Source organism: Oncorhynchus clarkii, chromosome 6 (assembly GCF_045791955.1).
Source record: "Oncorhynchus clarkii lewisi isolate Uvic-CL-2024 chromosome 6, UVic_Ocla_1.0, whole genome shotgun sequence".
Taxonomy (NCBI): domain Eukaryota; kingdom Metazoa; phylum Chordata; class Actinopteri; order Salmoniformes; family Salmonidae; genus Oncorhynchus; species Oncorhynchus clarkii.
Window position 1 is genome coordinate 24,674,915 of NC_092152.1, and position 21,740 is coordinate 24,696,654.

General features: G+C 44.9%; 2 protein-coding genes across 2 annotated transcripts; both read right to left on the reverse strand.

Moving 5' to 3' along the window:
• Positions 1 to 1,360: 1,360 nt before the first annotated feature.
• Positions 1,361 to 6,822, reverse strand: LOC139410855 (serine-rich adhesin for platelets-like). Its single transcript, XM_071156441.1, has 7 exons — positions 6,715 to 6,822; positions 6,130 to 6,560; positions 5,809 to 5,845; positions 5,391 to 5,701; positions 2,003 to 5,024; positions 1,735 to 1,816; positions 1,361 to 1,599 (listed from the first exon to the last, which is right to left on the reverse strand). The coding sequence occupies exons 2-7, from the start codon at positions 6,198 to 6,200 to the stop codon at positions 1,481 to 1,483; spliced, it is 3,642 nt and encodes a 1,213-aa protein (XP_071012542.1). The 5' UTR covers positions 6,201 to 6,560; positions 6,715 to 6,822; the 3' UTR covers positions 1,361 to 1,480.
• Positions 6,823 to 15,141: 8,319 nt separating this feature from the next.
• LOC139411993 (serine-rich adhesin for platelets-like) lies at positions 15,142 to 20,232 on the reverse strand. Its single transcript, XM_071158764.1, has 5 exons — positions 19,880 to 20,232; positions 19,462 to 19,772; positions 16,074 to 19,095; positions 15,806 to 15,887; positions 15,142 to 15,670 (listed from the first exon to the last, which is right to left on the reverse strand). Exons 1-5 carry the CDS (start codon positions 19,889 to 19,891, stop codon positions 15,552 to 15,554), a joined length of 3,546 nt encoding a protein of 1,181 aa, XP_071014865.1. The 5' UTR covers positions 19,892 to 20,232; the 3' UTR covers positions 15,142 to 15,551.
• Between the last annotated feature and the right edge of the window lie 1,508 nt (positions 20,233 to 21,740).

A 21,740-nucleotide genomic window follows, 5' to 3' on the forward strand; every position in this document is an offset into this window, starting at 1 on the left:
GCAATGATCGGTTGAATAGCATGCATTTAGTTTTATTTGCGTTTAAGACCAGTTGGAGGCCACGGAAGGAGAGTTGTATGACATTAAAGCTCGTCTGGAGGTTAGTTAACACAGTGTCCAAAGAAGGTCCAGAAGTATACAGAATGGTGTCGTCTGCGTAGAGGTGGATCAGAGAATCACCAGCAGAAAGAGCTACATCATTGATGTATACAGAGAAGAGAGTCGGCCCGAGAATTGGGTGGCCTGTTCGAAGTGTTATCTATTGGGTTTGGTGATTGTTCTGTGTGAAGCCGTATTCTGCATTGCATCATGGAATGTGATGTGAAATCCCTGGGCCTATGGCTGTTGAAGATACTCCACTGCACTGCTGCTGTGAGCAGGAGTGGGAGAGAAGTCATGCTTTTATTATACTCTTGTTCTGTCACTCATTCTCCTGCCTCTCCATCTCAAAGGCTGCCAAATATTTTGAAGAGTGGTTAAAGAGGTGGCTGTGTGTACACACACTCAGACTCCAACTCTATGTATATGTTTGTCTTATTCCAGAATATACCCATAATTGTGATCCACACAGTATGGTTCTATGTTTTCCACTCTGTGATTAAAAGTAGTTCTCAGAGTAGAGCTATTTTGAATTGACCAAAGCCCTTTTGCTCAGTTTGGCCTGGCGGCCAGCTCTAGGAAGAGTCTTTGTGGTTCCAAACTTCTTCCGTTTAAGAATGATGGAGGCCACTGTGTCCTTGGGGACATTGCATAAATGTTTTGGTACCCTTCACCAAATCTGTGCCTTGACACAATCATGTCTCTGAGCTCTACGGACAATTCCTTTGACCTCATGGCTTGGTTTTTGCTCTGACATGCACTGTCAACTGTTGGACCTTATATTTTCAACATATAGAAAGCATCTCAGAGGGTTGATCTAGCTGCAGATAGCTAATTATCCTCTATGTGTTTTCCCCTTGCTGCTAATAAGCTCTTACCAATCTAACTAAATGAATAGAGAACATCTGGTTATCTGACAGTCTATGCAGCAACTATTGTATTGGAGTCAAGCTGTGGTTATTTTATTTATTTTCCTAGACAAGTCAGTTCAGAACAAATTCTTATTTACAATGACAGCTTAGGAACAGTGGGTTAACTAAACTTGTTCAGGAACAGAACGTCATATTTTTACATGGTTAGCTCAGGGATCTGACCTAGCAACCTTTCAGTTACTGGCCCAACGCTCTAACCACAAGGCTACCTGCTGCCCAAAGTCCTGCCAACTCAAAAACTGAACAATAAAAGTGTAACCAAGGGGGAACTAGTGCATTTCTCTGGGAAAATCTGCTTCAGTATTATCAATCTTCCAAAACACTTGAAATTCTTGTAAAATCATTGGCATTTATTTGATCAAATAGACTTTGAAAGGGTAGACATGCAGAAATTCCTCTTGTCAAAAGTCTTGCTATTACAAAAGTAGTTCTTCATGCAGCGTAACAGGTTACAGGTTCTTCTTGGTGAAGCGCCTGAATGGCTTCATCATTGCTGAAAAGACCCTGACAATCAAGGATCTTTTTTTGACAAGCTGAGATATGGAGGGAGAAACCTCTCCAACTGGAGCTAGAAACAGAGAGAGAAATGCCGTATAGTAACATTGAAAAATAACAGTGCTATGAGTTTGGTAGGCATACCTATGTTTCTAACACACACCTAAACAAAACTACAATCTATAGCAGAGCTCTAAAACATCCTTACCTATGCAATGTCCATCAGTAGAGGGAATCTCAGTCTGTTCCTGGACTGAATGGCAGTCCTTTTTGTTTCCTCTCTTGGAACGCTAACAGAAGAAAGGTAAAGAAAATGGTATAGAGAATAAATAAATAAATGGAACACTTCTGAATCCAAGGCAACAATTTAGTGATGAATAAAACATATTTATTTCATGTATTTGTCTTATCATAGCCACATCAATAACATCAGCACCTAACTGGAACAAAAAACAAATGCTAACTCCCTGCTATACCTTGAAGTTGATCCTGAGTTTGGTCATTGAAAAGCAAAGGAAGCTCCTTCTTGCTTTCTGCTCAGCCCCCCTCTCTGTCTCAGCCTGGTCTAATGGGTTTGTTGCAGCAGAAGCTGGTCTTGACGCCTCCTTGCATCCTTGTACCAGCTGCTGGGTCAAGGACTTTACCAGGACTCTGTCAAATGCAGGGTCCTGGGAGGAAATAGCTGCTTGCAGGGTGTTATAAGAGCCAAACTCCTCCATGAGGTTTTGATGTACACCTCTGAACACCCTGTGGATGTACAGGTTCTGGGAATATGCCTGTGTCCTGGAGAATCTGGATGCAGCACAGAACTCAGACAGGACTTGTCTGATGAGTTGCTGAGATGTTTCTGTCATGTCTGCTGCCTGTTGGGAGGGTCCATCTAGGGCTGAGGGTCTGATCTTCGATAGCAACCTTATCACCAGTATGGTGACAAAACAGATGTCATCATCTTTGCTGGGGTCCATCAAGTACTGCAGTGGGAATGCAGTGGCACTGCTGATGTCCGGGGTGATTAAGAGCTCCCTCAGATGGCCAGAGCTGCTGGGGATACACTCCTCCTTCTCTTCAATGTCAATCCCATCTTCCTTTGGCACCAAAGAGGTTCCCTTGCTGGTGAAAGACGGAGTGGAGGATCGAAAAGAGGCTTTAGCACTCGGTGGTCGACTGCTGTCAGTCATTGGACTGTTACGATGCAGGGGTTCATCTGTGTGTGCCATCATCTTTGTCTTTAGGTCACTTGAAGAAATATCTGGCATTTTAGAGACCCTGGTGTCGATGCAGGAGCTCCTGACGATGGGGCAGGTCAGATCAAAAGGCACTTGGTCAGGGATGGGAGTGCCAGGGAGGTTGATCTCTAACTCACACTCTGACCTAGGACCCTTTGAAGAGCTGGACAAGGAACTACGACCATTTAAAGAAGTGGACAAAGATGAACAGGTTCTAGGGTTGTCTTGGTAGACTTGTTCACTGTCATCCTCACTTTTCTCAACCTCCTTCAGTATAGTTCCTACCATATCATTGATATGAAGGAGCTCCCTGGAATCCTTCATTCGCCCTAAGTTGGAGATTTCACTCTGGATAGCAACCAGGATTTCCCCAAGGGTCTCTTTGGAAGAAGCATTTTCTGTCCTTTCGGATCCGGATGGCTTCAGCCCTGTGAAGAAATCCTTAAGTGTGTTCTTCATACTGACACAGATGGTCTTAGCTGTTGACCAAAGCTTCTCCTCTGATATTTTAACACTCAATTCAGTATCATCCAGTTGGGAGCCCCCGTGGGAGCACTGCGAAACTCTCCCACTTCTTTCCAGTAGCACAGTGTCAGTAGACTCATTTTTCTGGAAAATAGTTGCCATTCCTTTGACAAAGGTTTCCACTAATCCAGAGGCTGTATTCTCAGAGGACATGGAGGACATGGATTCTGAAAGGACATGGATCTCTGATGGTGAGCTAGATGATAAGCCAGCCTGCAGACTTTTCTGAAGACCAGTATGGCTGATCTGTGTGATAAAGGAATGACTGGATCTCATCAGCACTTTACTCACTGCCTCTTCTGCCTGAGTCTGGAAGTCATTGCTGAAGAGCTTCTTAATGCTCTGAATCAGACTAGTAGAGGACTCTGTGATTCTGACACTCTCTTCTGAGCTCAGTTGAGAATATTGAGTACTCACGCTCAAGTCTTCATTGGGTGAGGGTGACTGGGAAATAGTATAGTCATCGAGCTTTGATAGGACACCATCAACAAACCAACAAGCCTCTAGGGACTCATCAGATGAACTGACAACGGCCAAGGATTTACTCTCCACTTTTGATAACTCTGACTTGTAGATGGAAAAAACACTGCTAAGAACTTCTTGAGTACTGGTATCCAGATTGGAGCGACAGAGAGCTGGTATTGGTTGGCTCTCTCTGGGAACTCTACTAAGTTCGGTGCTGGGTAACTGGACCTCAACAGTTGAAACAGTTGCCTTTTCCAGGGTGTCTGAAGACTCCTGAAGAGAAGCATCCTTAGCCACACCTTCTTCTCGAGTGGATAGAGTTAAAAGGTCCCTCAGCTTTGCTCGTATACGGCCGTAGAGTGTGCGGGCTAGAGAGAAGGTTATCATCTGTGAAGATCCTGTTTTGTGGTCATTTACAGGAACTGGCCAATCAACGGCTTCACATGTGCCTTCAAATGATGCTATCGTCTCCATGCCTCCCACAAATGCCTTAACAATCACTGTGGCAGTGGAGGTTACAGATGTCAGGGCTGTGCAGCTGGTATTCAGGGGGGCTTCAGTAAGGCTAGGAGCAGCACTAGAAGGCCTAGAGGAAGGAGCCATGCCAGAAGAGCTGCTGACTTTCCTTGTAAGGATGGTGCTCACCGCCTTCAGGGCTTTAGACTGAAAGTCGGGGCTAGAGAGGGTCTGAAGCTTTCTGGCCACCACACTGGTAGAGGATCCAGTCTCTTTGAGAAAGTGAGTGGTCCCTTCTTTCCCAGATGGACACTCAACATCAAGGTCACATTGAAGATTGGTCAGAAATTTAGACCCCAAGATTGTCATCTTCTTGGCCAGATCCAATAGGATGTTGAAGTCCTGTGCCATTTTGTCCATTGTGCCGACAATGGCATCCAGCACATCATCGGTCACAGGGTCCATGAGGGGCTCGATAAACCCTACCCACTCTGGCTCAGACGTTTGGCTCTGTAGCTCGGCCAGGATCTGCACCGAGGCTACCCGAATGACCTCCTTGCCTGCTGCTATGTCCTGACTGTCCATAGGGGGGCAACTCCCCGGGCTGGCCTGAATGGCCACTGAGAGGCCAGAGTTAAGCTGGTGTACCACCTCCCCCACGATAGCACAGCTCAACTCGGAGGAGCTGGAGGAGGTGGGGTTGGAGTGACCCTCAACCAGGGATATCAGGAGGCTCTCTTCCGTTACCCCAAAAAGAGCCTTCAGAGGATCCTCCATGAGGGGAGCCTCTCTAGTTGCAGGCAAGCTCTGCAATGAGGTCTGGGACCTTGAATATAAACACACAATCACCACTTATGCCATGCAAATGTGACCAACTGTATCTAATCTGGGTCATTAGTGAGCCTGAAAACCAAATTAGAGCAATGATGGATTACTTCTCATACCACCGTAGTTCTAGAAGCCTAAAGCCAACTGACACAATTTTTTGCCTGATTTTTATGTTTGTACGACATCAGAATATGACTTTATGCTTTACCCAGTTAAAAATTACTTTCACCTGGACCCACCCCCTCAGTGGCAACATTTCTGACCAGAACTTAAAACTACAAGGTGTGAATTCCAAGTTAAAAATGTATGATAAGTATGGGTCAGGTCTTGCGATTATTAAGTTGAAATATTGCTGTGAACATACCTCTTAGGCGAACAGCATGGTGATGAGGTTCTGCGAGTCGATTTTTGGCGGGACCCTGCACTGCCATTCCTCCTCCTCTCCTTAGTCCAGTAGTTCATCTCACTGATCAGCAGCTTTTTCTCTCTCTCATCCAGACTGCCTAAGGAATCCTCAGACCCTGTCAGAGAGCACTGGGATTCTGGGGAGGTTGCCCCACTCCTCAGGTTCACCCCCATGATACGAGCGAGCGCTGGTAGGAGAATGCGGAGGGCTGTCTGGGTCACGACTTTAACAATCTTCAGACACAGCATGGAGAGCTGCTCGAATGTGAGCTATGGCCAACAAACAGAGGAATGTTTTTGTCAATCAAGTAATTCCATGACACCATTCCATATATAGCGCACAACTCTTGACCAGAACCTTATGTGGAGAGACTTACGTTATTTTTCATGCCATGCTGAATCACTCTCCATTGGCTAGAGAAAAGAAAAGAAAGGAAACATATTTTACCTGCACACTGATGTTGAGTTAGTGGAGTCACTAGATAGCCATGTTAGGGAAAATAAACGTGTATTTAATTAAGCTATTAGCAAGTACATGAGACATTTTGTTCTTGATTTACAGGAAGAGTTAGGGGTGTGGTTACAGTGATGTTAGGGTTAGGTGTAGTGTTTGAAATCCCATTTGTGGTTAGAAGGTGCACTATGACTATAAATTCAGAGTTGTTGTATGTGAGGTTGGAAAAAGACATGGGACTTGCTCATCAGTTAGACTCCTCAGGAAGGAGAGGAGGATTGGGGCACAGCATGTCCCAATCTTGAGAGAAGGCATTAGAGTTCTCTGAGCCTCCTTCTCCAGCTGCTCAATGATAGATCCCCTTTCCCGGAAACCACACCCGGGTGTCTGAGAAGACTCTGGGAAACCGCAAAGAGAAATCTAAAGTTGAATCTGAACGTGATCCCTAATTTCCTTCACCTTTAGTGATTTGATTGCACTGGACAGGTAAAAGCACATCTCTCTGCGGGCCTCCCTTATATTGCTTTCACCTATATAGATACTATCTTCTCAGATTAGTGCTGATGAATTTGAACACAACCTGCACCCAACATGAAGTAATCTCAGACCTTCACCAATGCTGCTGTCCACATCCACGGAAGTCTTCTTGGCACAGCCACTGGACTTACGTTTAGCCTACATGACAACAGATTATAGGTCTCATAGCAGATCTAAGGTCAGTGTAGCGTCTCCTCCTAATGCTTTAAGGCTAGGATTTAGTGATAGTAAACTAATCCTAGATCTGTGCCTAAGTAGGCAGAGCATGTGTAAAGGACAGCATATTTCTTACCTTGCCTCCTGTCCTGTTCTTGTTGGTCTCATGTGTCTCTGTTTCATCCTTCATATTCTCCACAACCTTATTTTGGTCATCAAGGGGATCCTCCCATTTCACGCTCTGGTGGATAAATGAGAGGCCAATATCAGTCCTAGGTTGTGACTTTATGAAACAACTTATTCGCTCCTATTTTAAACAAAACGGCAATAGTGGTCAGATTTCAGTCCATGGATCAAACCAGTGAGACCTACTGCTGTGTTAGTGACCTACTATATTGTTAGTAATTTCTCCTCTAAACTCAAAATAGGCTAAATGAACCATACCTTGCTGTCATCTGACATGATGTGTAGCTTATTGTTGTAGGCTGTTTAGAGGAAATACTAATACCTCCTTTGAAAAAACGTCAGTGAACCATCGGCAAACAACTGAAGTGAATATGAACGTCCTTGAATTATGCCAAAGCATTGTTGAATACTCGATTCCGATTGGCTGAAGCCAGAGCATTCTCCAAAGATGTCATACACACATGATGTCACAATTAGGCCTAAGTCTAATGTCTATATGAATTGTCAATGTAATTAGAAAACAAATCAAAGCTTGTCAAAGTTCTGCCAAACGAAAATATGTCTAAGTGCACGTTTTTACGTTTAATTTATGGTTTATCATGCATCGTCATTCATCACCATGCACAAAAACGTAACTCGCTGCCATCCATTAGCTATAATTCTGAGGTTGCAAAGCTGCAGAACTAGGACGTGCAATAAATTATAACCACTTGCAGAATAATTTCAAATCAAAGATGTTCAAGGGGGCTTGAACTATTTCAGCACTGTGGAGCTGTCTGCTGCATAGAGCTGACACGTTTCTTGGCGTCAGGGGACCGTGCCATGGTGCTGAAACGGAGCAGGGCTCAGTTCTATGGATATCTCATGCGGATTTTCCTGCTAGCCTATGTATAACGATACTATAATCACATTATTTTCATCCATCCGCCAACACAAATGGCATGTCAACGTTTCACAAATAATAATGCAATGAAGCCAAGCCGAGATGTATGGTTCTTCATCCAGAGGACGAAGCACCATTGTATCATCTAAAACCTTCAGAGAGATCCCTTAAAACTGTAGTGTAAATTCTCCACGGCTGTTATGGAAGCTAGGTTAATTTAGCGAGACATGGACAAATCCAACACATAGCGTTTCTACTGAGTCCTGCTTAGAGGTGACTGACCGTCATGTTGCTAGTTGTAATGACGCTTTTAAAACAAGAATAGTTATTTGTAATTGCTCTGGGAGCTAATTATTGCAGAGCCCAGCTACACATCCTGCTCGCTGGGCTCATTATGGACAGCCAATGAGCAGTTCAGGTGAAAAAGTCAGCCAGATCGGATCCCTATAACATACATGATACTAGGATCCTGTGGCAACCTGCCGGCCTGCACAATCCTCCATGGCACGAATGCTACACGCGCAATATGGTATGCTAACATCCCACAACAATTCCCCAATTGGAATTACTTGCCTAAACTCTAAATCATACTTATTTTCTAATATCAACCATAGTTTCTGCACTTAAAGCAGACTTGCTATTAGAACAAGATGGAATTAGGACAACTGTAAAGTTCGTTAAACGTAGGCTAAAATGAACCTTACCTGGCTGTCGTCAGCCATTATGTGTAGCCCGTTAATTAAGGCTTTGCGCCTCTGATACTGCAGCTGTTCTGATAGGCTACTGTAGCTGTTCTGTAACTGTTAAACTCGTCTAATCGTATCCGTTGAAAACCCGTCATTGAACCTTCCTCAAACACAATGAACTGATGTCAATATGGACATTAACCTTCACATAAAGATATCAAATACGTGACGTCAGATATGCCTAGAGGTATTGTTGACTTAATCAGAATAGATATCATAGTGTCACAGTACGTGCTGTTGACAGCCTATCCTGAAATCAAACAGGAACATGGATTTTGTGAAATCTGTTGTGAATGTATAGGAATGTTTTTACAATTGCATAACTGCCTTCATTTTACTGGACCCCATGAAGAGTAGCTGCTGCAGCTAAAGGGTATCCACAATAAATACAAATACAAACCCAATGCACCATGATAACACATGTATCAACTTGTTTTGACATATCACATGGGATATGACAGTTCCTGATTCTGAGATACTGTAAATCAACAGACCTTGAGAGGAGATTAAACATAATCTGTTGATCTATTTCATAGGTTTCTGGTGGTTTCTAAGCATTCTATATGTGTTGCGGAAGGAGGGTGGGATCTCTCCAGAGCATCTAATTACATCAATCATGTCTTGCCATGCATGTGATATGAGATAATGTTATGCACCACGTAAATATACATTGCCTGCAGTGAAATACTCCATGGAGACAGTGCTCATTGTTCATTTTACATGATGGATATATGCTACTCCATTTCATACAATCAATCAATCAGTACAATTTATTTATAAAGCCCTTTTTACATCAGCAGATGTCACAAAGTGCTTATTCAGACACCCAGCTTAAAACCTCAAATAGCATGCAATGCAGATTTAGAAGCACGGTGGCTAGGAAAAACTCTCTAGAAAAACAGGAACCTAGGAAGAAACGTAGAGAGGAACCAGGCTCTGAGGGGTGGCTAGTCCTCTTCTGGCTGTGCTGGTGGAGAATATAAGAGTATATGGCCATTAAGGCCAGATCGTTCTTCAAGTACTGTAGTTCAAACGTTCTTCTTAGATGACCAGCAGGGTCAAATAATAGGTCAGCACCTCAGGAGTAAATGTCAGTTGGCTTTTCGTAGCCGAGCATTCAGAGGTCGAGACTGCAGGTGTGGTTGGTTGGTTGGTGTGAGTGAGCGAGCGAGTGAGATAGAGAGGGAGAATGAGACTTTTTGGCCTTTCTTTACACCACCCCCAACCTCTCACACAGACATTCCAACAGAGACATTAAAGGCATTAACCTGGTGCACACAGAAAACACATGAATCACAGTTTCTTTCATTTTACAGAAAAGACACCCCTGCCCGAATCCCGGTTCAACCCGTGCCAACCAGCTGTTAGTGGCCAGGGCTCCATGAAGAACCCTCCACTGGAGGTCCCCTGACCTCTTTGGTACTGGGGGTTTATAGAGCCCCCTCCACCTAAAACCCACCCTACTCTCAGCCCCACATATCCCCTGCCACTGATGTGCCTTCACTCCTGTTAGGCTCCTAATGTTCCTAACCTTAATGCAGAGGTTGTAGAGGGCTTTACCTCCCACATCCTCAAACTCCCCCAGGCTCGGAGTGTTGAAATCTAACAAGTCCTCCAGACCCCTTTCCAGTCTCCAGTCTCTGCCGTCACCTGCAGTGGCGGAAACATTGGTGGCCCCAACATCAGCATGGTACAGCAGTCTCTGCACCACCTTTAGCCTGAAAGCAGCCATCCTGCTCTCCAGTTCCACCAGGCCCTGTCCTCCTTCATGAACGGTCATGTACAACACTGCTGCCTTCAGCCAGTGATGGCCCGACCAGAAGAAGCTTGCGTTGCAGGTCTGCGAGCGGGGCAGGGGGATTGAGGACAGCCAGTTTATGCCACAGGGAAGATGCTACCAGGTTGTTAATTATCAGCACCCTCCCTCTATATGACACTTGGGACAGGAACCACCTCCACCTGGCCAGACTTGACACCACTGCCTGTGACAGCCCCTCTCAGTTCTTCCTTACCCACTTCTCCAAGCCCAGGTACACCCCCAACACTTTAAGCCCTTCACAACCCCACTGCAAACCCCCTGGAAGCAGAGGAGGAGCCCTATCCCCCCATGCCCCAAATAACAGAGCTTTGCTCTTGCCCCAGTTTGTTTACCTTAGCTGATGAAGCTCCCTCGTACACCTTGAGACTGGTCTCCTGTGCCTGCATATCCTGATCATCACAGAAACATCATCTGCATATGCTGACACTGCTATGCCTGTCACCACATCCATTCCTGTCCAGCACACTCCCTGCAGTCTCCTGCGTAGCAGTCCTAAAAAAGGCTCAATGGCTAATGTGTATAGCTGCCCAGATAGAGGGCATCCCTGTCTAATGCCCTGTCTCACCCAGACTGGCCTACTGAGCCCCCCTCCCACCTTGACTATACATGACGCCCCAGCATACAACAGCTTCACACATGTCAAAAAACTCTTCCCAAACCCAAGCACAGACACCACATTAAACAGATACTCATGGTCCACTCTATCAAAAGCCTTCTCTTGATCTTAAGAGACCAGTCCCAAGTTCACATTAGAACCTCAAGTCCCTAATTAAGAACAAGTTGTCCGTGATTGAGCGTCCTGGTACACAAGATGTTTGGTCCTTTTGTACTATCGAGTCCAAATGGGACTTCAGTCTGTTAGAGAGGACTTTGGCAAATATCTTGTAGTCCGCACAGAGTAATGCCACAGGCCTCTGGTTCTTAAGTTCACACAAGTCCCCTTTTTTTGGGCAGGAGAGTCAGAGCCGCCCGACGGCAGCCCATCAGCAACTCTCCTACCCCGACGCATTCACGCAACACGCAAAAGAAGTCCTGTCCAATTATTCCCCAGAATTTTTTATAAAACTCCACTGGGAGTCCATCGACCCCCGGTGCACGACCGGGGGACATCTGGGTTACGGCCTCTGCCAGTTCAGTTCATTTAAAAAAATAATATATGTCTTTTTACACAGTTAGGGAGCCAATGAAGAGTACATAGGAATCTTACCATTCTATCTGTAGTGTATTACGCAGTGTAATCGTGAAGATTACTTGGCAACTCTGTTGAATGACTAACCCTTTGGATTGGGGGGTGCAGATCAACACAGGTATCTTTTGGTTATCACTACGGCAACAGCTTCCAGGAACGACACAATTTTAACATCTTACAGTTATTCAGAAAATAAGCAAAAGGAATAAAACAACAATATGTACATAACAACTGCCAAGTGGTACAGTATTTGGAATTTCAGTACAGAAGAAAGATCATTGGTCATCAACAGAGGAATGTCCATTTCATCCATCTGTGCCAGAGAGAGCTTAGGGAGTCCTGCGAACAAGACTTGAGCACACATAGGATCACACACTTCTGCCCTATACAATTCAGTATAAAACTCCACAGTCTGCTCCCACAGAGGTCACCCGCCCATCAGACAGCCGTAGACAATGCATACCCTTTGCTTCACCGCTCTGTCTTTCCAAACCAAAGAAGAAGGAGCTGGGAGCATCCATCTCCTTGAGCATGGAGAACCTAGCTGCTAGTGCTCCCTTTGCTTTAACCTGGAAAAAACTGCCCAGGTCCCTACGTAATTCGGCTAAATTAGCCTGGAGGCCTACATTGCCTTGCCCCACCATCTCTACCTCTATCTCACTAATACAACGCTCTAGTTCCCCCAATACTCTCCTAGCCTCTGAGGATGAGAGAGCTGTGTACTGTTGACAGAAAAGCCGAATTTGGACTTTCCCCACATCCCACCATTAACTCAGAGACTCATACTCCTCTCTTCGCTGCCCCCACCTTTCCCAAAAGGTTTGGAAACCTGAGCAAAAAGTGGCATCTTGTAAGAGCTTTACATTGAACTTCCAATAAGATGCCTGCCGGGGCCCTGGTGAAATAGACAGCCGAGCCATGGTTATGTGGTGATCTGAAAACCCCACTGGGAGAATGGTAGCGCCCAGCAGCCTATTGCTCCGATTCCTAGACATGTAAAACCGATCAAGTCGGGCTGCACTCAGCCTAGCCCCAAAAACCTCCACCCATGTATACTGTCTTGTGTTTGGATGTTTAGTTCATCCACTAGGTCGAACTGATTAATGATGTCCCTTAACACTCCCACTGACACTGACGCTGAGGCTCTTCATCATTTCTGTCTTTTGTAAAAATCCATTGTACAGTTCCAGTCCCCTCCGACCACCAGCGTCTCCTCAGGCGCTACCTGTGAGAGTTCCTGTCTAAGACTCCCAAATAGAACCCCTCTTTCTCTCCCTGTGTTAGGGTCATACACATTTATAAAGACAAAACCCATGTTGTTAACTTCTGCTTTAACAACAAGCAGCCTACCTTTACACACCTCCTTTGAGGCGCAACGTTTTACAGACAGCCCCGGTGCAAAATGGACTGCCACCCCTGCATTAAGATTACATATTCACCCAACACACTCCTCATTCCCGCATCTCTGGCGCCATTTATATTGAGCGAGCCTACCCAACGAGTCTCCATAAGAAGTGGGAGAAAAGCCAGCAGAGAAAGAGACCAATAGCAAAGCTCAAAAAGCCCCAGTGTCAGAAAGAAAATATACATCTAAACAGTTTTTTTATTTTACCTTTATTTAACCAGGTAAGCTAGTTGAGAACAAGTTCTCATTTGCAACTGCGACCTGGCCAAGATAAAGCATAGCAGTTCGACACATACAACAACACAGAGTTACACATGGAATGAACAAAACATACAGTCAATAATACAGTAGAAAAAATAAAACAAAGTCTATATACAGTGAGTGCAAATGAGGTCAAATAAAGGAGTTAAGGCAATAAATAGGCCATGGTGGCAAAGTAATTACAATATGGCAATTAAACACTGAAATGGTAGATGTGCAAAAGATGGATGTGCAAGTAGAGATACTGTGGTGCAAAAGGAGCAAAATAAATAAATACAGTATGGGGATGAGGTAGATAGACGGGCTGTATACAGATGGGCTATGAACAGGTACAGTGATCTGTGAGCTGCTCTGACAGCTGGTTCTTAAAGCTAGTGAGGGAGATGGGAATCTCCAGCTTCAGTGATTTTTGCAGTTCGTTCCAGTCAGTGGCAGCAAAGAACTAGAAGGAAAGGTGACCAAAGGAGGAATTGGCTTTGGGGGTGACCAGTGAGATATGCCTGCTGGAGTGCGTGCTACGAGTGGGTGCTGCTATGGTGACCAGCGAGCTGAGATAGGGCAGGGCTTTACCTAGCAGAGACTTCTAGATAACCTGTAGCCAGTGGGTTTGGCGACAAGTATGAAGCGAGGGCCAGCCAACGAGAGCGTATAGGTCGCAGTGGTGAGTAGTGTATGGGGCTTTGGTGGCAAAACGGATGGCACTGTGATAGACTACATCCAGTTAGCTGAGTAGAGTGTTGGAGGCTATTCTATAGATGACATCGCCAAAGTCAAGGATCGGTAGGATGGTCAGTTTTACGAGGGTATGTTTGGCAGCATGAGTGAAGGAAGCTTTGTTGCGAAATAGGAAGCTGATTCTAGATTTAATTTTTGATTGGAGATGCTTAATGTGAGCCTGGAAGGAGAGTTTACAGTCTAGCCAGACACCTAGGTATTTGTAGTTATACATGTATTCTAAGTCAGAGCCGTCCAGAGTAGTGATGCTGGATGGGCGGGCAGGTGCGGGCAATGATCGGTTGAATAGCATGCATTTAGTTTTATTTGCGTTTAAGACCAGTTGGAGGCCACGGAAGGAGAGTTGTATGACATTAAAGCTCGTCTGGAGGTTAGTTAACACAGTGTCCAAAGAAGGTCCAGAAGTATACAGAATGGTGTCGTCTGCGTAGAGGTGGATCAGAGAATCACCAGCAGAAAGAGCTACATCATTGATGTATACAGAGAAGAGAGTCGGCCCGAGAATTGGGTGGCCTGTTCGAAGTGTTATCTATTGGGTTTGGTGATTGTTCTGTGTGAAGCCGTATTCTGCATTGCATCATGGAATGTGATGTGAAATCCCTGGGCCTATGGCTGTTGAAGATACTCCACTGCACTGCTGCTGTGAGCAGGAGTGGGAGAGAAGTCATGCTTTTATTATACTCTTGTTCTGTCACTCATTCTCCTGCCTCTCCATCTCAAAGGCTGCCAAATATTTTGAAGAGTGGTTAAAGAGGTGGCTGTGTGTACACACACTCAGACTCCAATTCTATGTATATGTTTGTCTTATTCCAGAATATACCCATAATTGTGATCCACACAGTATGGTTCTATGTTTTCCACTCTGTGATTAAAAGTAGTTCTCAGAGTTGAGCTATTTTGAATTGACCAAAGCCCTTTTGCTCAGTTTGGCCTGGCGGCCAGCTCTAGGAAGAGTCTTTGTGGTTCCAAACTTCTTCCGTTTAAGAATGATGGAGGCCACTGTGTCCTTGGGGACATTGCATAAATGTTTTGGTACCCTTCACCAAATCTGTGCCTTGACACAATCATGTCTCTGAGCTCTACGGACAATTCCTTTGACCTCATGGCTTGGTTTTTGCTCTGACATGCACTGTCAACTGTTGGACCTTATATTTTCAACATATAGAAAGCATCTCAGAGGGTTGATCTAGCTGCAGATAGCTAATTATCCTCTATGTGTTTTCCCCTTGCTGCTAATAAGCTCTTACCAATCTAACTAAATGAATAGAGAACATCTGGTTATCTGACAGTCTATGCAGCAACTATTGTATTGGAGTCAAGCTGTGGTTATTTTATTTATTTTCCTAGACAAGTCAGTTCAGAACAAATTCTTATTTACAATGACAGCTTAGGAACAGTGGGTTAACTACCTTGTTCAGGAGCAGAACGTCATATTTTTACATGGTTAGCTCAGGGATCTGACCTAGCAACCTTTCAGTTACTGGCCCAACGCTCTAACCACAAGGCTACCTGCTGCCCAAAGTCCTGCCAACTCAAAAACTGAACAATAAAAGTGTAACCAAGGGGGAACTAGTGCATTTCTCTGGGAAAATCTGCTTCAGTATTATCAATCTTCCAAAACACTTGAAATTCTTGTAAAATCATTGGCATTTATTTGATCAAATAGACTTTGAAAGGGTAGACATGCAGAAATTCCTCTTGTCAAAAGTCTTGCTATTACAAAAGTAGTTCTTCATGCAGCGTAACAGGTTACAGGTTCTTCTTGGTGAAGCGCCTGAATGGCTTCATCATTGCTGAAAAGACCCTGACAATCAAGGATCTTTTTTTGACAAGCTGAGATATGGAGGGAGAAACCTCTCCAACTGGAGCTAGAAACAGAGAGAGAGATGCAGTATAGTAACATTGAAAAATAACAGTGCTATGAGTTTGGTAGGCATACCTATGTTTCTAACACACACCTAAACAAAACTACAATCTATAGCAGAGCTCTAAAACATCCTTACCTATGCAATGTCCATCAGTAGAGGGAATCTCAGTCTGTTCCTGGACTGAATGGCAGTCCTTTTTGTTTCCTCTCTTGGAACGCTAACAGAAGAAAGGTAAAGAAAATGGTATAGAGAATAAATAAATAAATGGAACACTTCTGAATCCAAGGCAACAATTTAGTGATGAATAAAACATATTTATTTCATGTATTTGTCTTATCATAGCCACATCAATAACATCAGCACCTAACTGGAACAAAAAACAAATGCTAACTCCCTGCTATACCTTGAAGTTGATCCTGAGTTTGGTCATTGAAAAGCAAAGGAAGCTCCTTCTTGCTTTCTGCTCAGCCCCCCTCTCTGTCTCAGCCTGGTCTAATGGGTTTGTTGCAGCAGAAGCTGGTCTTGACGCCTCCTTGCATCCTTGTACCAGCTGCTGGGTCAAGGACTTTACCAGGACTCTGTCAAATGCAGGGTCCTGGGAGGAAATAGCTGCTTGCAGGGTGTTATAAGAGCCAAACTCCTCCATGAGGTTTTGATGTACACCTCTGAACACCCTGTGGATGTACAGGTTCTGGGAATATGCCTGTGTCCTGGAGAATCTGGATGCAGCACAGAACTCAGACAGGACTTGTCTGATGAGTTGCTGAGATGTTTCTGTCATGTCTGCTGCCTGTTGGGAGGGTCCATCTAGGGCTGAGGGTCTGATCTTCGATAGCAACCTTATCACCAGTATGGTGACAAAACAGATGTCATCATCTTTGCTGGGGTCCATCAAGTACTGCAGTGGGAATGCAGTGGCACTGCTGATGTCCGGGGTGATTAAGAGCTCCCTCAGATGGCCAGAGCTGCTGGGGATACACTCCTCCTTCTCTTCAATGTCAATCCCATCTTCCTTTGGCACCAAAGAGGTTCCCTTGCTGGTGAAAGACGGAGTGGAGGATCGAAAAGAGGCTTTAGCACTCGGTGGTCGACTGCTGTCAGTCATTGGACTGTTACGATGCAGGGGTTCATCTGTGTGTGCCATCATCTTTGTCTTTAGGTCACTTGAAGAAATATCTGGCATTTTAGAGACCCTGGTGTCGATGCAGGAGCTCCTGACGATGGGGCAGGTCAGATCAAAAGGCACTTGGTCAGGGATGGGAGTGCCAGGGAGGTTGATCTCTAACTCACACTCTGACCTAGGACCCTTTGAAGAGCTGGACAAGGAACTACGACCATTTAAAGAAGTGGACAAAGATGAACAGGTTCTAGGGTTGTCTTGGTAGACTTGTTCACTGTCATCCTCACTTTTCTCAACCTCCTTCAGTATAGTTCCTACCATATCATTGATATGAAGGAGCTCCCTGGAATCCTTCATTCGCCCTAAGTTGGAGATTTCACTCTGGATAGCAACCAGGATTTCCCCAAGGGTCTCTTTGGAAGAAGCATTTTCTGTCCTTTCGGATCCGGATGGCTTCAGCCCTGTGAAGAAATCCTTAAGTGTGTTCTTCATACTGACACAGATGGTCTTAGCTGTTGACCAAAGCTTCTCCTCTGATATTTTAACACTCAATTCAGTATCATCCAGTTGGGAGCCCCCATGGGAGCACTGCGAAACTCTCCCACTTCTTTCCAGTAGCACAGTGTCAGTAGACTCATTTTTCTGGAAAATAGTTGCCATTCCTTTGACAAAGGTTTCCACTAATCCAGAGGCTGTATTCTCAGAGGACATGGAGGACATGGATTCTGAAAGGACATGGATCTCTGATGGTGAGCTAGATGATAAGCCAGCCTGCAGACTTTTCTGAAGACCAGTATGGCTGATCTGTGTGATAAAGGAATGACTGGATCTCATCAGCACTTTACTCACTGCCTCTTCTGCCTGAGTCTGGAAGTCATTGCTGAAGAGCTTCTTAATGCTCTGAATCAGACTAGTAGAGGACTCTGTGATTCTGACACTCTCTTCTGAGCTCAGTTGAGAATATTGAGTACTCACGCTCAAGTCTTCATTGGGTGAGGGTGACTGGGAAATAGTATAGTCATCGAGCTTTGATAGGACACCATCAACAAACCAACAAGCCTCTAGGGACTCATCAGATGAACTGACAACGGCCAAGGATTTACTCTCCACTTTTGATAACTCTGACTTGTAGATGGAAAAAACACTGCTAAGAACTTCTTGAGTACTGGTATCCAGATTGGAGCGACAGAGAGCTGGTATTGGTTGGCTCTCTCTGGGAACTCTACTAAGTTCGGTGCTGGGTAACTGGACCTCAACAGTTGAAACAGTTGCCTTTTCCAGGGTGTCTGAAGACTCCTGAAGAGAAGCATCCTTAGCCACACCTTCTTCTCGAGTGGATAGAGTTAAAAGGTCCCTCAGCTTTGCTCGTATACGGCCGTAGAGTGTGCGGGCTAGAGAGAAGGTTATCATCTGTGAAGATCCTGTTTTGTGGTCATTTACAGGAACTGGCCAATCAACGGCTTCACATGTGCCTTCAAATGATGCTATCGTCTCCATGCCTCCCACAAATGCCTTAACAATCACTGTGGCAGTGGAGGTTACAGATGTCAGGGCTGTGCAGCTGGTATTCAGGGGGGCTTCAGTAAGGCTAGGAGCAGCACTAGAAGGCCTAGAGGAAGGAGCCATGCCAGAAGAGCTGCTGACTTTCCTTGTAAGGATGGTGCTCACCGCCTTCAGGGCTTTAGACTGAAAGTCGGGGCTAGAGAGGGTCTGAAGCTTTCTGGCCACCACACTGGTAGAGGATCCAGTCTCTTTGAGAAAGTGAGTGGTCCCTTCTTTCCCAGATGGACACTCAACATCAAGGTCACATTGAAGATTGGTCAGAAATTTAGACCCCAAGATTGTCATCTTCTTGGCCAGATCCAATAGGATGTTGAAGTCCTGTGCCATTTTGTCCATTGTGCCGACAATGGCATCCAGCACATCATCGGTCACAGGGTCCATGAGGGGCTCGATAAACCCTACCCACTCTGGCTCAGACGTTTGGCTCTGTAGCTCGGCCAGGATCTGCACCGAGGCTACCCGAATGACCTCCTTGCCTGCTGCTATGTCCTGACTGTCCATAGGGGGGCAACTCCCCGGGCTGGCCTGAATGGCCACTGAGAGGCCAGAGTTAAGCTGGTGTACCACCTCCCCCACGATAGCACAGCTCAACTCGGAGGAGCTGGAGGAGGTGGGGTTGGAGTGACCCTCAACCAGGGATATCAGGAGGCTCTCTTCCGTTACCCCAAAAAGAGCCTTCAGAGGATCCTCCATGAGGGGAGCCTCTCTAGTTGCAGGCAAGCTCTGCAATGAGGTCTGGGACCTTGAATATAAACACACAATCACCACTTATGCCATGCAAATGTGACCAACTGTATCTAATCTGGGTCATTAGTGAGCCTGAAAACCAAATTAGAGCAATGATGGATTACTTCTCATACCACCGTAGTTCTAGAAGCCTAAAGCCAACTGACACAATTTTTTGCCTGATTTTTATGTTTGTACGACATCAGAATATGACTTTATGCTTTACCCAGTTAAAAATTACTTTCACCTGGACCCACCCCCTCAGTGGCAACATTTCTGACCAGAACTTAAAACTACAAGGTGTGAATTCCAAGTTAAAAATGTATGATAAGTATGGGTCAGGTCTTGCGATTATTAAGTTGAAATATTGCTGTGAACATACCTCTTAGGCGAACAGCATGGTGATGAGGTTCTGCGAGTCGATTTTTGGCGGGACCCTGCACTGCCATTCCTCCTCCTCTCCTTAGTCCAGTAGTTCATCTCACTGATCAGCAGCTTTTTCTCTCTCTCATCCAGACTGCCTAAGGAATCCTCAGACCCTGTCAGAGAGCACTGGGATTCTGGGGAGGTTGCCCCACTCCTCAGGTTCACCCCCATGATACGAGCGAGCGCTGGTAGGAGAATGCGGAGGGCTGTCTGGGTCACGACTTTAACAATCTTCAGACACAGCATGGAGAGCTGCTCGAATGTGAGCTATGGCCAACAAACAGAGGAATGTTTTTGTCAATCAAGTAATTCCATGACACCATTCCATATATAGCGCACAACTCTTGACCAGAACCTTATGTGGAGAGACTTACGTTATTTTTCATGCCATGCTGAATCACTCTCCATTGGCTAGAGAAAAGAAAAGAAAGGAAACATATTTTACCTGCACACTGATGTTGAGTTAGTGGAGTCACTAGATAGCCATGTTAGGGAAAATAAACGTGTATTTAATTAAGCTATTAGCAAGTACATGAGACATTTTGTTCTTGATTTACAGGAAGAGTTAGGGGTGTGGTTACAGTGATGTTAGGGTTAGGTGTAGTGTTTGAAATCCCATTTGTGGTTAGAAGGTGCACTATGACTATAAATTCAGAGTTGTTGTATGTGAGGTTGGAAAAAGACATGGGACTTGCTCATCAGTTAGACTCCTCAGGAAGGAGAGGAGGATTGGGGCACAGCATGTCCCAATCTTGAGAGAAGGCATTAGAGTTCTCTGAGCCTCCTTCTCCAGCTGCTCAATGATAGATCCCCTTTCCCGGAAACCACACCCGGGTGTCTGAGAAGACTCTGGGAAACCGCAAAGAGAAATCTAAAGTTGAATCTGAACGTGATCCCTAATTTCCTTCACCTTTAGTGATTTGATTGCACTGGACAGGTAAAAGCACATCTCTCTGCGGGCCTCCCTTATATTGCTTTCACCTATATAGATACTATCTTCTCAGATTAGTGCTGATGAATTTGAACACAACCTGCACCCAACATGAAGTAATCTCAGACCTTCACCAATGCTGCTGTCCACATCCACGGAAGTCTTCTTGGCACAGCCACTGGACTTACGTTTAGCCTACATGACAACAGATTATAGGTCTCATAGCAGATCTAAGGTCAGTGTAGCGTCTCCTCCTAATGCTTTAAGGCTAGGATTTAGTGATAGTAAACTAATCCTAGATCTGTGCCTAAGTAGGCAGAGCATGTGTAAAGGACAGCATATTTCTTACCTTGCCTCCTGTCCTGTTCTTGTTGGTCTCATGTGTCTCTGTTTCATCCTTCATATTCTCCACAACCTTATTTTGGTCATCAAGGGGATCCTCCCATTTCACGCTCTGGTGGATAAATGAGAGGCCAATATCAGTCCTAGGTTGTGACTTTATGAAACAACTTATTCGCTCCTATTTTAAACAAAACGGCAATAGTGGTCAGATTTCAGTCCATGGATCAAACCAGTGAGACCTACTGCTGTGTTAGTGACCTACTATATTGTTAGTAATTTCTCCTCTAAACTCAAAATAGGCTAAATGAACCATACCTTGCTGTCATCTGACATGATGTGTAGCTTATTGTTGTAGGCTGTTTAGAGGAAATACTAATACCTCCTTTGAAAAAACGTCAGTGAACCATCGGCAAACAACTGAAGTGAATATGAACGTCCTTGAATTATGCCAAAGCATTGTTGAATACTCGATTCCGATTGGCTGAAGCCAGAGCATTCTCCAAAGATGTCATACACACATGATGTCACAATTAGGCCTAAGTCTAATGTCTATATGAATTGTCAATGTAATTAGAAAACAAATCAAAGCTTGTCAAAGTTCTGCCAAACGAAAATATGTCTAAGTGCACGTTTTTACGTTTAATTTATGGTTTATCATGCATCGTCATTCATCACCATGCACAAAAACGTAACTCGCTGCCATCCATTAGCTATAATTCTGAGGTTGCAAAGCTGCAGAACTAGGACGTGCAATAAATTATAACCACTTGCAGAATAATTTCAAATCAAAGATGTTCAAGGGGGCTTGAACTATTTCAGCACTGTGGAGCTGTCTGCTGCATAGAGCTGACACGTTTCTTGGCGTCAGGGGACCGTGCCATGGTGCTGAAACGGAGCAGGGCTCAGTTCTATGGATATCTCATGCGGATTTTCCTGCTAGCCTATGTATAACGATACTATAA